Source organism: Ursus maritimus, unplaced genomic scaffold (assembly GCF_017311325.1).
Source record: "Ursus maritimus isolate PB19 unplaced genomic scaffold, ASM1731132v1 scaffold_2, whole genome shotgun sequence".
In the NCBI taxonomy this organism is placed as follows: domain Eukaryota; kingdom Metazoa; phylum Chordata; class Mammalia; order Carnivora; family Ursidae; genus Ursus; species Ursus maritimus.
Genome location: NW_024424452.1, coordinates 37,523,848 through 37,541,688, shown reverse-complemented (window position 1 = coordinate 37,541,688; position 17,841 = coordinate 37,523,848). Strand labels below are relative to the sequence as shown.

The 17,841-nt window shown below is 40.6% G+C and overlaps 1 protein-coding gene across 1 annotated transcript in view; it reads right to left on the bottom strand.

Moving 5' to 3' along the window:
- MEIOB (meiosis specific with OB-fold) overlaps nt 1-17,841 on the bottom strand; it is a 30,602-nt gene that overhangs the window by 11,008 nt on the left and 1,753 nt on the right. Inside the window, exons 2-9 of the mRNA XM_040635545.1 lie at nt 16,601-16,677; nt 14,840-14,897; nt 13,000-13,131; nt 10,781-10,853; nt 8,284-8,479; nt 6,167-6,267; nt 5,236-5,288; nt 5,046-5,141 (exon numbers count right to left, since the gene is read on the bottom strand). Coding sequence (XP_040491479.1) covers nt 5,046-5,141; nt 5,236-5,288; nt 6,167-6,267; nt 8,284-8,479; nt 10,781-10,853; nt 13,000-13,131; nt 14,840-14,897; nt 16,601-16,669 — 778 coding nt within the window. The 5' untranslated portion in view covers nt 16,670-16,677. The remainder of the gene's footprint in view (nt 1-5,045; nt 5,142-5,235; nt 5,289-6,166; nt 6,268-8,283; nt 8,480-10,780; nt 10,854-12,999; nt 13,132-14,839; nt 14,898-16,600; nt 16,678-17,841) is intronic.

Below are 17,841 nucleotides of genomic sequence, written 5' to 3'. Positions count from 1 at the left end.
CTCTGGGCCTTTGCACTGGCTGTTCCACTACTAAGAGCCTGATGCTCTTTCCCATGGTGAACCCCCACACTGCCTCATCACATCTTTGCTCAAATGTCACCTTCCCAAGGAGGCCTACCTGGCCACCCTCTGTAAAAGTGCAACCTGCCCTATACACCATGTCACCCTGGAATCTCCTGACCCTGTTCCTCTTTTTCTTTTTCAATATTTCATAATTCACAGATGTGTTATCTTTATCGTTTATCATCTGTGTCTCTCCTGCTAGAATGTGAGCTTCATGTGGGCAGAGATATTTGTGTTTTGTCACTGGCCTCAAGGACAATGCCCTGCACACAGCATGTGCATGCGACATCACCTTCCATGATGCCACTTTCAGGGACATGGTGTTCGGGTGGATACGAAAGGTCTAGTCCACTTGTGTGGCACAGAGTCTTGTCATTTTATGTCATATCTCATAGAAATGCTACTTTAAAGAATTCTGATAATGGTTTGGTCAAAGATATAAAATTGCTTTGTAATTCTCAGTCACTGTAGGGGTGCCTGGCTGCCTCAGTCAGTTAAGCGTTTGCCTTCAGCTCATGCCATGATGTCAGGGTCCCTTATCAGGCTCCCTACTCAGCGGGGAGTCGGCTTCTCCCTCTGCCTGCCGCTCCCCTGCTTTTGAGCTCTCTCTCTCTCTGACAAATATATAAAATCTTTAAAAATAAAATAAAATAAATAAAAATCAGTCACTGTTGATGCTCTGTTAGAGACCAGCAGAGGGAGCTATTGTCAGAAATGACCCACTTCACAGTTCCATCTTCCTGAGGTTGGGAAGGACTGTCTCTGGGAACTCTGTACTCTGCCCGGGTGCTGGGTGTCTCTCTCTATCTGCAGTACAAAGGACTGTGAGGCTACTTAAGGGCACTAACCCCTCACGTCTCCCCAGACCCTGTTCCCTGGACTGCGTGTTGGAATAAGCTCCTTTCAATAACCACTCTGGTGGGCCTTCTGGGCATTTTGCTATGTTAGGAACTAATGGTGTGACGTGCACGTTCTCGGTGCTCCAGTACTAACTAATTTGAATATAGTAAAACTGAATTTATTTCTTAAATAGTCAATAATTTAGGTGATCCAATCAATTACATTGATCTCTCCAGAATCATGACAAGGGATGATGCTTTAAAAATGAGTCTGGGAGTATAAACTACCAAAACTGAACAAGGAAGAAATAGAAAACCTGAACAGACCCATAACCAGCAAGGAAGTTGAAGCAGTAATCAAAAATCTCCCAACAAACAAGAGTGCCCAGGGCCAGATGGCTTCCCAGGGGAATTCTACCAAACATTTAAAGAAGAATTAATACCTATTCTACTGAAGCTGTTTCCAAAAATAGAAATGGAAGGAAAACTTCCAAACTCATTCTATGAGGCCAGCATTACCTTGATCCCAAAACCAGACAAAGACCCCCACCAAAAAGGAGAATTACAGACCAATATCCCTGATGAACATGGATGCAAAAATTCTCACCAAAATACTAGCCAGACAGGATCCAACAGTACATTAAAAGGATTATTCATCACAACCAAGTGGAATTTATTCCTGGGCTGCAAGGCTGGCTCAACATTTGCAAATCAGTCAATGTGATACACAACATTAATAAAAGAAAGGACAAGAAGCATATGATCCTCTCAACAGATGAGGAAAAAGCATTTGACAAAGTACAGCATCCTTTCTTGATTAAAACTCTTCAGTGTAGGGATAGAGGGAACATACCTCAATATCATAAAAGCCACCTGTGAAAAACCCACAGCGAATATCATTCTCAATGGGGAAAAGCTGAGAGCTCTTCCCTTAAGGTCAGGAACATGGTAGGGATGTCCACTATCACCACTGCTGTTCAACACAGGACTAGAAGTCTTAGCCTCAGCAATCAGACAACAAAAAGAAATAAAAGGCATCCAAAATGGCAAAGAAGAAGTCAAACTCTCACTGTTTGTAGGTGATACGATACTTTATGTGGAAAACCCACAAGACTCCACCTCAAAACTGCTACAACTCACACAGGAGTTCAGTAAGGTGGCGGGATACAAAACCAATGCACAGAAATCAGTTTCATTTCTGTACACTAACAATGTGACTGAAGAAAGAGAAATTAAGGAGTCTATCCCATTTACAACTGCACCCAAAACCATAAGATACCTAGGAATAAATCTAACCAAAGAGGCAAAGGATCTGTACTGAGAAAACTACAGAATGCTCATGAAAGAAATTGAGGAAGACACAAAGAAATGGAAAAACATTCCATGCTCATGGATTGGAAGAACAAATATTGTGAAAATGTCTGTGCCACCTAGAGCAATCTACACATTCAATGCAATCCCTATCAAAATACCATCAACTTTTTTCACAGAAATGGAACAAATAATCCTAAAATTTGTATGGAACCAGAAAAGACCCTGAATAGCCAGAGGAATGTTGAAAAAGAAAACCAAAGCTGGTGGCATCACAATTCCGGACTTCAGGCTCTATTACAAAGCTGTAATCATCAAGACAGTATGGTACTGGCACAAAAACAGACACATAGATCAATGGAACAGAACAGAGAACTCAGGGGCGCCTGGGTGGCTCAGTCGTTAACCCTCTGCCTTTGGCTCAAGGTGTGATCCCAGGGTCCTGGGATTGAGCCCTGCATCAGGCTCCCTGATCTGCTGTGAGCCTGCTTTTTCCTCTCCCACTCCTCCTGCATGTGTTCCCTCTCTCACTGGGTGTCTCTTTCTCTGTCAAATAAATAAATAAAATCTTAAAAAAACAATAACAACAACAGAGAACTCAGAAATGGGCCCTCAACTCTATGGTCAATTAATCTTTGACAAAGCAGGAAAGAAATCCAATGGGGAAAAAAAAGAGTCTCTTCAACAAGTGGTGTTGGGAAAATTGGACAGCCACATGCAGAAGAAAGAAATTGGACCATTTCCTTACACCATACACAAAAATAGATTCAAATGGATAAAAGACCTAAATGTGAGGCAAGAATCCATCAAAATCCTAGAGGAGAACACAGGCAGCAACCTCTTTGACCTCAGCCGCAGCAACTTCTTGCTAGACACGTCTCCAAAGGCAAGGGAAACAAAGGCAAAAATGAACTATTGGGACTTCAAGATAAAAAGCTTTTGCACAGCAAAGGAAACAGTCAACAAAACCAAAAGACAACCAACAGAATGGGAGAAGATATTTGCAAATGACTTATCAGATAAAGGGCTAGTATCCAAAATCTATAAAAAAGGTATCAAACTCAACATTGCTATGAGATACGACATAAAATGACAAGACTGTGCTACACAAGTGGACTGGACCTTGCACATCCACCCAAACACCATGCCCCTGAAAGTGGCATCATGGAAGGTGAGATACCACCTCACACAAGTCAGAATGGCTAAAATTAACAAGTCAGGAAATGACCGATGTTGGGGAGGATACGGAGAAAAGGGAACCCTCATGCACTGTTGGTGGGAATGCAAGCTGGTACAGCCACTCTGGAAAACATTGAAAATAGAGCTGCCCTACGACCCAGCAATTGCACTACTGGGTATTTACCCCAAAGATACAACCATCAGGACCCGAAGGGGCATGTACACCCCCATGTTTATAGCAGCAATGTCCACAATAGCCAGACTATGGAAAGAGCCCAGATGCCCATCGACAGATGAATGGATAAAGAAGATGTGGTGTATATATACACAATGGAATATTATGCAGCCATCAGAAAATGAAATCTTGCCATTTGCAACAACATGGATGGAACTAGAGAGTATTATGCGAAGTGAAATAAGTCAATCAGAGAAAGACAGTTATCATATGCTCTCACTTATATGTGGAATTTGAGAAACAAGGCAGAGGATCATAGGGGAAGAGAAAAAAAATGAAACAAGACAAAACCAGAGAGGGAGACAAACCATAAGAGACTCTTAATCTCAGGAAATAAACTGAGGGTTGCTAAAGTGGAGGGGGGTGGGAGGGATGGGGTGGCTAGGTGATGGACATTGGGGAGGATATGTGTTGTGGTGAGAGCTGTGTATTGTGTAAGACTGATGAACCACAGACCTGTACCCCTGAAATAAATAATACATCATATGTTAATAATAAAAAAAATGAGTCTGGGGGCACCTGGGTGGCTCAGTCGGTTAAGCGTCTGCCTTCAGTTCAGGTCATGACCCCAGGATCCTAGGATTACGTCCAGTGTCGGGCTCCCTGCTCAGCAGGAGTCAGCTTCTCCCTCTGCCTCTGCCCCATCCCCTGCTCCTGCTTGCTCTTTCTCTCTCTCAAATAAATAAATAAAAATCTTTAAAAAAATAAAATAAAATAAAATAAAATAAAATAAAATAAAATAAAATAAAATAAAATAAAATAAAATAAAATAAAATAAAATAAAATAAACATGAGTCTGGTTTTTCACATTTATTTTCTTTGGTAAGGACATCAAAGATATAACTCACTCTAAGTTTAAGAAATATAAATGTAAAGGGGCGCCTGGGTGGCTCAGTAGGTTACACAACTGCCTTCAGCTCAGGTCGTGATCCCAGAGTCCTGGGATCGAGTCCTGCATCAGGCTCCTTGCTCAGCAGGGAGCCTGCTTCTCCCTCTGCCTGCCGCTCCCCTTCTTGTGTGCTCTCTCTCTCTCGCCCTCTGACAAATAAATAAATAAAATCTAAAAAAAAAACAAAAAACACATGTAAAGTATATAAAGCAACTTTCACTTTTAATTCAAATGAAATCCAAGCTTTGTTTTCATTCTTTTTTTTTTTTTTTTGAGAAAGAGTGTGCACGCAAGAATGCATGAGTGAGGAGGGAGGGGCAGCAGGAGAGGGGGAGAATCCTAAACAGACTCTGAGCCCTACTGGGGTCAATCCCACAACCCACAGACCATGACCTGAGCCAAAAAGAAGAGTCAGATGCCCAACCGAGCCACCCAGGCACCCTTGTTTTCATTTTTAAATACACAGTACAAACATTGAAATGTGTGACACAGTCATTTCCAAAGGGACACATTTCAGATGGCCTTTTACCTGGATTAGTCGTAATAATGGTTTTTGAGATTACAGTTGCTGTCATGCAGTTCCGAAATTTGTCAAAACTTATTCTTACATCTGAAGCAAATATTACTGTTTGGGGGGGAAAAAAGCCATTTTACAACTTTTATGTGGAGAGAGGTATAAAAAATTATAAACACTGAACACAATCATTGCAGGATCATACCTGTGTCTCGTGGCACCCAGCTCTGTGCAACCAGGATAGATTCATTATCCCAACTGCATATTTTTAAAAAGAAGTAAAAAAAAGAATACATTAGAAAAAACCTGGCAATGAGCACATTATTTGCCCAAAAAGAGGGCTGTCTTAATAGCTGGAGGTAACAATTCCCCCAGTTGTCAAAGGCACAAGTGAAGGATATTGGCTTCTCCTGCGTTTTGCAGGGTTCACTGTCTATTTCACAGGGCATCTCACATCCATGTGATAAGTCAGTCCTTAGACACTATTCATCTTTGACAACTTCCACCTCATCAGTTCCTTCTCTCCCCACTACTTAGGTCGCTCCAGACTAGTTATAACTGAGTGACTACAAATCTAAAACCTCTACAGCCACTTGGTCAGACCATTAAGAGAGGGCCCCTGCACTGGAAAGACTGTTCAGGGGACGTGACAGGTGGAAGGCCTGTTTCAAATTAAGTGTTTTCTTTGGTGCCCAGGCATCTGAAGTCTGAACGATGCCATGTTCTACCCTGCAGTGCTTTCAGGTACAGCCAAGGACAACCTTGCTTTTCTACCATATTCCTGTGGCCTGATTCCAGGGCACTACCCAAGCAATCACAGAGAATCTGGCTTGTTCATTACCAATGGGACCTAATGAATTACTGACTGTTATAAAACAGAGGACAGGAATGCACCAGTCACAGTGGAGTCCATCCAAATAATCCCGTGCTGTCCAAAGACCTCATTTTAAGGTAATCTTACAGCACAGACTGTAACACTCAATGCACAAGAGCAAGGTTCCTTTTTAATAATTATTTCTCCTCCACCATTACTCCTCTCCTACTATGAAATCCATCATCTTTTTCATAAAATAAAAATATTCTGCCTTGCTGTTAACAGCAGGGATTTCACGGTTTGGAAAGATGTGGGAGGTTACCATATCATTGCAAAAGAAGACTCTGTCTCATCATAGAGCTTCACTTCACACCTCTGGCCTTTCCTCCGGTCTGAAGTTGTAAAGTATTTTGGCTCTCCAACCTTAGAAATTGAAGGAAATCATCATTCTTCACTTATGGTTGTAGAGGTACGTAAATGTTTATTGGTGGAAACATTCAAATGTTTACCTTTTAAACAGCAAATTTTAAAAATCAAAATAGCAAGAATCAGTAATATATATTTGAAGATTTTAAAAGCATCTTCTATCTCTAAACTAGGTGTATTTAGCTGAAGTTGTAAGTTGCACACTTTGATTGAAGAGAGATACAAAAATGTGTGCTTTAAGTTAAGATTGTGTGGTCTTTTCAACATGTCAAAAACAATGCTCCATGACAAGCCCCTGTGTGGCATCTAGGTGGACTCAGTGAGGAAGGAAAATATATTTTCAACATTAGCGCAGAGCCTGGCGTGGAGTGTATGTGACCAAATGAACTCAGTTTCTTCCTATGCCTCAGCATCCTCAGCTTGCTGGCACAGGTAGGATATCAATGCCTTCTTTGCTGCCTCCATGGGGATAAGGTAGTGAAGACCAAATGAGAGACATACGGGAAGGCGCTTTGACACACCGTCTGGCTTGATCCACACTGGGGGTAAGAGGATCGTGGAAGTGGAGGTAAACCCAGCGGCCCTTCTGTTCCCCCAGCAAGTTCTCAAAGGGAAGAGCAGGGCCCTCTGCCAGGCGCATAATAGTGGCCCAAGCCTGGACAGTCAGCTGGCTGCCCCCTATGCTACTGTCACCATCACATTTCCTGCAGAGCTGAGCTCCAGAGGAAGGAGCTGAAGGAAGACTTGCAGCTGCCAGAGTATGACAGAGGTCTGACATATCACAGCACACAAGAGAATTCTATGAAAAGGATTCTAAAGTGAAGAAAAAGAGAAGGTGGGAAGGAAGAGAGAACGGACTAAACAAAAATGTGAAGACAAGGAAATGTAAGAGGGATGGAAGCACAATGGTAGACGAAAGACACACAGAAAAAAGAAGTAATGTCCTCCTAAAAAAGAGGGTGCCAAACTCATGGCAGGGGAAGTGGAAAATGCTGTTGCAGGCTTTTGCTTACACTGAGTTTTAGAAAATTCTTACTACATTGTAATATAATGGCATTCTACAGAACCGCAAGGAAATCGAGATAATATCCTGCCTTTATGTAAGATTGAACCTAAATTGCCCAGAAAGTGATTTCTCCTATTTCTCAAGACTGTCACATAGGGAGTTTATTCCTCTGTCCTGAATTATATTGAATGCCCACCGCGTGGCGGGCACTGGGCTGGTTGGGGCTAGGGCGGACAACAAAGCAGTCGTGGCCTCCACCGTCACAGGCCTGTCAACGGGGAGAGTCGACACTGTTATTTAATACAGAAAAGCAATGAGCTATTACTGACAACATTTCATGTAGGTATATGTGGTCTCTGATTATCCTCACTCCCTACGTTGAGGAATTGGTCCTGCCCCTTTAATTTTCTCCACGTACTTTTTGTGTGTGTGAAACTGTACTTTTGAGATCGACCTCTGAATGTCTGCCAAGTGACCAGTCTGTCCAACAGAGTCTGAAATTCACTGCGGCAACTGCATAAGAGGGAGGTGATGGTGTGCGGGGCGCTGAGAGGCTCCCCAGGGCCCCACGATGCCTGCACAAGGTTACACCAGCTGCAAGGTGGATATGCCCATCCCCCGTCTCAGGACACCTCTGAGCACACACGTGAGTGGACCGCCTGAGTCCTCCAACTTACATCCCCTTGAGAAACTTCATGCAAATCTTCAAGTCCATGGATTTACCCTTTCCATTCACACCTTTGTTTCACCAAAGTATGCAAAGCTCTCACAGTTAATAGATCACTTAGGAGTGAGTGTGCTGCATTTAACATTCAACTTCAATTTTATTTTGCTACTTATTCCCAGATAAACTGCTCCTTTGATGTTGATGAGAATTGCCACCATTTTCTTAATTCAACTTATGGATCAAGAAAATTGACTCCAGCTGGTCATTACTTTCCAAACAGAAGTGAAGTGATAGAACTGGGCGCCAAACAGAGGTTGGCCTTGTTGAGGCTTTAACTTACCGACCTCACTGCCGCAAGCACATTAATAATCCTCCCGTCCAGACTGCATCCATTTGCAACAATGTCACCCAATGAATAAAAATCACGAGACTCTTTAACAGGTAAGTATATCAAAGCAAGGAGCTTGGTGTCCACTTGGTAACTGGAACAAACTTTTACCGTGGAGTGATTCTCACTGAGCAATAGTTTACAGCTGCTAAATTGCAAAAACACACAAAAACAGTTAATATCGAGTGACTTTCTAACAGAAAAATACTTCCAAATTCACATTAAATTATCCTTTTCGCTGTGATTCAGACTCTATTAAGAAAATTTATACTTTTTTCACTCTGAGAAACGCTGAAAACTGTCGTGAAGTATTTTTTGTCTAAAATGTATTTTCATTAAGGGGAGCCTGGGAGGCTGTGAGTTACATGTCTGCCTTTGGCTCAGGTCATGATCCCAGGGTCCTGGGATCGAGCCCCACATTGGGCTGCTTGCTCAGCAAGGAGCCTGCTTCTCCCTCTGCTCCTCTCCCACTTGTGCTCTATCTCTGACAAATAAATAAATAAAATCTTTAAAATGTATTTTCATTAAGAAAATGTTTTGAGGACCAATTTTTGCCTGAGCTCTAAGCATACCAGTTTCTGACTGTGCCCCAACTCCAAGCTTCAGTTTTCTTCTGTAAAATAGGGGTATAAAAGCCCTCTAAAATGTCAGGGTGGGGGTATCCCATAATTTCTGTCTCTGTGACACTGCCTGCCCTGCCTGGATCAGGACGGTGCTTGACTTCATTCTGTGATGCTCTCTGTGGAGTAGATGCCCAATAGCTACATACTGAACTCCAATCAAGATGCTCTTCCCCCTCCAGCCAATCAATTCCCAAGTCCCCTCAGAGACTCTTTCCAGCCTTCTAACCCAGACCCTCCTCCCGCCCCTCCCCTGCTACTTCATTAGGTGTTTCCCTCATCACTTCTCACCTAAACTACTGTCTTGTCTCCTAAGCTTCCTTCCCCCCTCAGGTTGCTGAAGTGATCTTCCTAAACCACAAATATGAACATACTATTTCCCAGCTCAAAGACCTTCTGGGCTAGCCATCGGCAAAGAATGAAGTTGGTATGCCAGGCAAAGCCGTCTGGAAAGTGTCTCTGCTTCTCTCTCAAGTTTTCCTTCCAGTGCTCCCCTGCCCTTGCCCTAAAGCTCAGCCATATCAGACTACAAGACTATGAAGGTGACAGTTTTAAACCAAAAATAGTCAAATGTCAACAGTTTCATATGGTTCAAACTACTGTTAACTGTTCTGGAAAAGGCCGGGAGGTTTCCTGTTTGTTCCCTCTGCCAAAAACAGTCTTCACCCCCACCCTTCCTTCCCCCCTCCCTCCATCCACTTATGCATTCATTCCATCAAAATCTACCAAGAGCTAGTATGTACCAGACCCTAGTCTAGGCATAGGGAATACAATGGTGAAGAAGATGGACAAAACCTTTGATGACATGGAGTTCACATGTGTGAGAGGGAGACAGACAACAATTAATCAAATAATCTCAGAGAGTGGGTTATGACCATAACAGCACAGGGCGAAGTCCTAGTGACAGACTGGAAGGGCCACTACACACAGAGTAAATGGAGAAGGCCTGAGGAGGTGACATTCAAGCTGATACATCAATGAGGAGAAGGAGCAAACATTTAAAGCAGATGGGAAAAGACTGTTCTGTGCAGAGGGAAGTGAGTGTGCAAAAGCTGATAGTGCAGAATGAGCCCAGGGTGTTCAGAGTGGAGAGGAATCTATGAGGCTGCACAGAAATGAGACTTGGGGTCTGGTATGAGGTCAGAACAGTAGGTGGGAAGGGGTCAAAATGGGTGTATATGTAGTGGAAACTGCTGTGCCCCACTCAGAGAGCTTTACCAGCATCACCTTGCTCTGGAGAGCTGCTCTCAGGCAGAAATGCCAGTGGTGGGGAGTGGACGCAGCCAATAACTTGTGAATCCAGGCCACGAAAGCCCAGTCCCCAGAGCTCCCGCTGGGGCCAGGCAGGCTGAGCTGAGCTCCTGCTGAACCTGACTCTCTGCTGTCCCCTGACCAGATCCTTACAGGCTGCTCCAGAGAGCTCTCCCTCAACAAACCACTTGCACAAAAATCCTCCTCTGGGCTCTGTCTCCAGTGAACCCGAACTAAGACAGGAAGGCATCTAAGCAGAGTTTTACTTTGACATGATACATCTATAGGAGTTCCAAGATTTATCTTTCTTTCTCATGTTCAGCTTTAATGTGACGGGAGGCAAATTTTTCTAAATCTGAGAATAAAAGTGGTAAAAAACAGCTATGTTTTCATGTAATCCTGTATCAATGTAAATTATTTCATAATCAAAGGTAAATACTGTGAGGAAGAATTAAACTCCTAATTTTCAAATTGAAGCATATACCCTCTCGGTAAGCCCTCTACAAAGCTGACACACAAACACAATAGCGGTGGTCACTCCAACACAAAGGCTGTTGACTCTGTGCTGGATTATTTACCCAGGAGTTGCAGGGCTGAATTTTTCTTCTCTTTCTAATTCCTTTCTTTGAATCAGGGGATTTTCGATTATCACTGCAATAGAAGGAAAAGTATCATACTATTAGAAAAAAGTAACTAGAGGGGCGCCTGGGTGGCACAGCGGTTAAGCGTCTGCCTTCGGCTCAGGGCGTGATCCTGGCGTTCTGGGATCGAGCCCCACATCAGGCTCCTCCGCTGGGAGCCTGCTTCTTTCTCTCCCAGTCCCCCTGCTTGTGTTCCCTCTCTCACTGGCTGTCTCTATCTCTGTCGAATAAATAAATAAAATCTTTAAAAAAAAAAAAAAGAAAAAAGTAACTAGATACATAAAAACAAGTGTACCTCACAACGAACATTAACAATGTTATTTCTAATCTCTGAGTCAGTGTAGCATTTTCTTCACAGCCCTCTCCTTGTGTCACTGAGACAGGGAATCCTCAGGTATGACCATCAATTTGATCCCAGATGACACTTCTTATGCTTTGTGTTTAAATCCCAACATATGACCCGCATTAATATTGTTTTATTGATTAGTTACACTGAACATGTGATCTGGTTACAATCTGCCCTTCCATAAAACATACACTTTAAATGAACTTCACCCAATTCACAGTTGCCTTTGGAAATAACAGCCATGGGGCAGAAAGAGCCATGCACAATCCGGCTCCTGATTTCAGCTCCACGATTTATCAGCTTATCACTGAACATTTTAGGGGTTCCATTCCTTATGGTCTTATTAGACCTTTTTGTATCTATTTTGCTAATTCCTCACACAACTACTCCATGAGTACCCCTTTTTACAAATGACGAAAAATTGAAGCTCACAGAGGTTAAATAACTTTCTGGAGGTTTTATACCTAGAAACTAGTAGGGCTAGACTTACACTCGTTCTGATTAAAAAATCTGTAATCTTTTCACACCACCACACTAAGACCTTATTTAGATTTATAATTATTGTCAACCTTATGCTTTTAAGATCCCTTGCTCATTCATCCTCACAACCATCAACCTATAGTTTAATACCAAAATATATCTTTAGCTCCATATAACTAACACGCTGGCATTCATCCAAGGAATGTTTCTAATAGGACTGGGCCCTGTGGGGTTTACAAAGTTTTCTACCTTCACAGTCCATACATTCAACTACTTTATTATTCAGTTAGAAAGACATTACATACAACTCTGCAAGTTCATAATACGGGGCAATAAATGTATGAGTAGATGCTAAGTGACAGGGACAGGTAATAGCCTGCCTAATTGTGCAGTTTGGGAGAGTAGTTTAATTATGTGCACTACTCTTTCCCTTCTTTTTTTCTACCCTGAAAGAGAGCTGGTATCGTGCTTTCTTGTTTCCTGTAGGAGGCTAGCGCTGCCATCCACTGAATGACAACGTTCTGCAATTTATACCAGGCATACTACCTCCTTTAACACCCACAGAATCGATAGGGTACTCATTCACAGTTGAGGCTCAACAAGGCTAAGCAATTTTCTTAAATCCATGATGTAAACAAATACTGGAAGTAGGATCTGAATCCAGTTCTATCCATTTTCAAAACCCTGGTTTGTTTGTTTGTTTGTTTGTTTGTTTGTTTGTTTGACAGAGAGACAGCCAGCGAGAAAGGGAACACAGCAGGGGAGTGGGAGAGGAAGAAGCAGGCTCATAGTGGAAGAGCCCGATGTGGGGCTCGATCCCATAACGCCGGGATCACGCCCTGAGCCGAAGGCAGATGCTTAACGACTGCGCTACCCAGGCGCCCCAAAAACCCTGTTTTTTTATATGACACCGTACATCAGAAAGATCCTGGGACGGATAAAGGATACCAAAGACTTGGTATTTTGAAAGTAAAGCTTCTTAAACTCCTCTTAAAAATTCAAATATCTTCTTTTATCAAAAGCTGTTTAGCAGCCTTATTATTTTTACTGAAAGATAAATGGTGATAGCAAAACAGGAATTGATGCAAACTGAAATATGAAATAAATCAAAGATCGTAATGCTACCTAGTAAAAATATGACTATCACATTTATATGTTTCAAGTAATAAAATGCTAAATGCTTGTGTTATGCTCTTAACACCTTTTTTCTGATAAGTTTCTTAAGAATTATGAATTGTATCTTACTTTGACTCCCTCAGTGTAGTTCCCACAAATATATCACAGAAATAATACTGGAATAGAAACAGTTCAAGAAACAATGCCAACTTACCACACTCTCCAACCCTAAAGCTGTCAGAAAGTGACCTGATGTAACCTTCGCTGCCCCAGGACGTTGCGTTTACAAAATGGGTTGGTGAGTCCCGAATGGTGAAACTGAAAGTGTGTCTCTCTGATCCAATATCTAAGAGAAACCAATGCTTTCATGTTTCAAATGAAAATTTTTATCTTATGTTTGAACAACTATGACTATTATGATAACAAACATACTCAAGCACATGGTAAAAATACTATTGCAGATATAAATTCTAAGGTAAGTTATGCTTTAATGAATCTCAAAGCTGCCAGAGTACATAACTCACCTCACTATTGATCCCTCTGTTCCCTTTCCCCAGTTATCTGTGTATTTGGAGGGAAATGACACGTCAGCTTCAACTATACAGATTTTAGCTTAGATTCTCCATTTCTCTCTTACTGTTATAGTTTTCAACCTAAGTCATGATTCAGATCTAAATTATTTCAAAACAAATAAATGTGTGCTAGTAAATGGTGCCACTAGGGGTCAGCAGATACATTTTTTCCCAAAATAAAATGTCCTGGTTTCCGCTAATTAAAAAAGTAATACAACCTAACATACATACATAAGTTATACGTATCTACCAAACTGTTATTAGCGCTTATCTTTGGGGAGGGGACCAGGCTAGAAAGAGCTGGGGGTTGAATTAAGAATTTCATTTTCTATTCTATGACTTCTGTACTGCTTGAATGTTTTGTGAAAATATAGTAATGTGTATAATTTTTTTTTAAGTAAGTAAGCATACCTTCCCCCAAAAAGCAGTTCTGTACATATAATCATAAAATGTGCTCCAACACCACGGGAATCATCTACCTGCACAGTTTGTGAGGTGAAAACTGTATTTCATTGTTGTGATTTTAGCAAACACTTTAAATACTGACCATTTCCTAATTCGTGTTTTAAATTATTCCTTTTAGAGCTCAGAAAACAGAAACACAGACTTTCTCAAATTATTCAAATGGTAATTCTGATCTAATTAAACATGATGAAGTGAAGGCATAAGCAAATATTTACATCAAACATGATAATAGAATGTTACATGAAATTAAAGGTACCGTCACTACACCATGAGATAAAAAAAAAACAGAGCCACAATTACTCAGGCAATTCGAAAAAAAATTGTCTTCTTCTGCCAAAATCATTGTCTAGCTGACTAGGGCTCTGACTCCTCCAAGCCTCACAGAAGCGCTTATACTGTAACCTTTCATAAGCAGTGCTGACAGTTTAAAAGCTAATAGTACTACAGTGCTAGTTTTGGTGTTTTATATCTTATCATTGTATGTCAGCTACAGAATTTTAAACTTGATTTTTAAAAAATCTAACTTTGTCTTTGATTGTTTCCATAGACCTAAAACTTGTATACAGTTCAAGAAACTCAGTAAGAGCCACTAAAGCCAGAGTTAACTGCATTTTCCACATATGAAAGATGAATTTTTTCACTGGATTGTCTTGCTGATACCGCTGCCGTACGTCTCTTCCTCCACGCTCCTCTGTCATGACACATCCCTGCTCGAAAACCCTGTTCCTTAACATTTTCTCTCTTACATTTACCTGTGTATTTGTATTTCTTAGGCTGAAAGTGGTCATTAACATGGAGTCCTTACTAGGGCCACACAGTCTTACATGTCATTAAAAATGATTTCAAAGTCCTCACACATACGGCCTTAAATTGAGTACTTTACCATACAATAGAGCAATGGCCACTGCTCTTAAGGAGTTAAACAGGCATGAGAAATTTAATCACTTAAATACACTTTGTTGTAATAATAAGCCACATTTGATGAAAAATGAAGCAAAGAGTTAAATAGAACTCAGCTTTTTCTGTCTGGAAAGCCTTTGACATCTGTTTTCCCAATAACTATACCAATTATTTTCTGAAAAACAAAAGCGTTATAGAACACAAATATTAAACACAGATGTAAATGGTAAATTTAATTTCATGGACTTGTTATATTTTACTGGCTCTAACAAACATTTTTGACTAGGAGTCATTTAAATATATTTACTCCAGACAAACATCTGAAGAACTTCATAAATGTTCAATTCCACAAGGAATAGTACAAAGTAATAAGACAGTTAACTTCTATTACAAATATAATCATTTAATACTTACCATGTTTCTACTTTATTTTCAATCACTAGATGGAGCACAGTAACTGCCCTAAGCTATCAGTTCTTACTGAATTCATTCAAAGCACATGTATATACAATTTAATTTGCTACGGTCTTCAAAGATTTCTTTAATACAGGATTTTCTAACAATCATATAAAATTGCTTAGCTTCTTAATCCAAACATGCTAAGCAGTAACATACATTAGATTGTAACAAAACTTGTACATTGCTGCTAATAAATCTGAGCTCTAAAATCCTAGATCTTAAACCTTAAAGATATTAACATCTCCCCTAAACATTTTAACGTTTTCTTTAGCAACTACCAGATAAAACCCGAATATTTAAAAAGTACTTTAAGAAACAAGAATAACTAAGTTTTCTTGAAGATAAACCTAAACTTATACTACTAATTCTAGCAACTGATTTTAACCTTGCAATAATCTGTTACATTTAAAATATGTTCAAGCTCTTGAGACTACCACATTCTAGCTGAGCGATTAATTAATCTTATTGCATTTAGACACACTGCTGTTATCTCTTAAATTCCACATGCATTTTGATCTCACCAAATGTTGCTGGAAAAATATAACTAATGGAAATATTAAGCAAAGCTTTCTAGCTGAAGAGGAAATTAACAAGTAGCTTACCTTTCTTTCCCCCCCCCCCCGGGCCTCCATCAGAAGGACTTGGGCCCCCTATTTTTAACATTAATAAACTTTAAATGCACATTAAGGTTACATATAAATATATCTCATTTTAAGAAATCTGATTTGTAAATGCCAAACGTAAACAACAGACTGCTCAGGACCTTTCTTCACCTCATAAGATGATTCCGCCTAGATTTTATTTGACTAATAATAGTCTTGGCAAATTTGAAACGATTGAATTCCCCTACAACCCTTCAGTTAAAAAAATCAATTTTCGGGGTGCCTGGGTGGCGCAGTTGTTGGGCGTCTGCCTTCGGCTTAGGGCGTGATCCTGGCATTATGGGATCGAGCCCCACATCAGGCTCCTCTGCTGGGAGCCTGCTTCTTCCTCTCCCTCTGTGCTCTCTCTCTCTCTCTCTGTTTCTCTCTTGCTCTCTCTCAAGAAAATACATAAATCTTTTTAAAAATGTTCTAATTTTACAATGCTAAATTTGAGCTGTTATTAACTATTTAATGAAAGTAATACAATTAAACTTTTGATCATTTTGAACAATTGCTAGTCATATCTACAATGTCCTACTCTAGACAAAAGAGTAATTTTCATCTAGCTGGCATAAAATCAAAGAAGTTTAGGGGTATCTAATATCAACAGTTGTACTGATGGAATGAGTAGCTATATACTTGTCAATTATATAGGCATGTGTCAAATGAACCAATAATGTCAATGTAATATAATATTACCAGATAAAGTTTCACTACAGAACAACCAAACCACTATATCATTAAAACCTGCCAGATTAGCCTCATTAAAACCTACCAAATTAGCCATATTTGGATGCAGATCTGAAAGTGCAGTGAAGGTTTTTGATGCAAGGGAGTTCGCCATTCTTTTGTCTATATTTTAGAAAAAATAAGTTTGATGAATAAATTAAATAATTGAAATAACCCATGAAAAATTCCAAGATTAAAAAAAATAATCGGGGGGGGGGGAGGCCTGGGTGGCGCAGTCGGTTGAGAGTCAGACTCTTGGTTTTGGCTCAGGTTGTGATCTCAGGATTGTGGGGTCAAGTCCTGTGTGGGGTTCCTCACTGGGTACAGAGTCTGCTTGGGACTCTTTCTCCCTCTCCCCTTCTCCCCTGTGGATGCACGCACTCTCTCGCTCTCAAATAAATAAATAAATAAATAATAAAATCTTTTTAAAAATTATCTAGGAAAGCATCAGATATGTTACTCACTCTTGGGGAAAAGTTTTTATTATAACAATGAAATATAAGTACAGATCAAATCTGTAAAAAACATGCTTCAAAATGTCCTTTCACAGTTTTGAATGATATAGTTTCAATGTTTAAGTTTCACTTTCCAAAAAATGTATAATTTAGCAATTTTTTTTACATTTTAATATTTCTGAATCCAAGAAGCATCTTATATGTAATGGCATGTTAGTTTCAGTAAAACACAGAACACGAGTTTTTTTTTTTTTTAAGATTTATTTATTTATTTTAGAGTGGGCGGGGGGCAGAGGAAGAACAAGAGAGAGAAACTCAAGCAGGCTCCACCACCAGCACGGAGCCATCTCATGACCCTGAGATCACGACCAGAGCCAGAAACCAAGAGTCGGACACCTAACTGACTGCACCACACAGGCGCCTTGCTAATTTAGCAATTTTTGTGCACCCTGTAAATTTAGAATTTCAGATGAGAGATGATTCAATGGGACATTTGCAGATTTAAATATTTATTAGCATAAGGCCTACTTTTAGAAATACTGCAAAACTCAGGGCCCCGGCGTGGCTTCATTAAGTGTTGTGGGATAGAGCCTCGGGAGGGGAAATCTGTGCTCTGCGGAGTCTGCTTGGGGTTCTCTCTTTACCTTCCCCCTCTGCCCCTCCCCCTGCTGGAGCATGTGCACTCTGTCTCTCTCTCAAATAGGTGAATAAATCTTAAGAAAAAAAGAAAAGAAAAGAAATACAGGGGTGCCTGGGTGGCTCAATCGGTTAAGTGTCTGCCTTCAGTTCAGGTCATGATCCCCGGGTCCTGGGATCAAGCCTCCCATCCGTC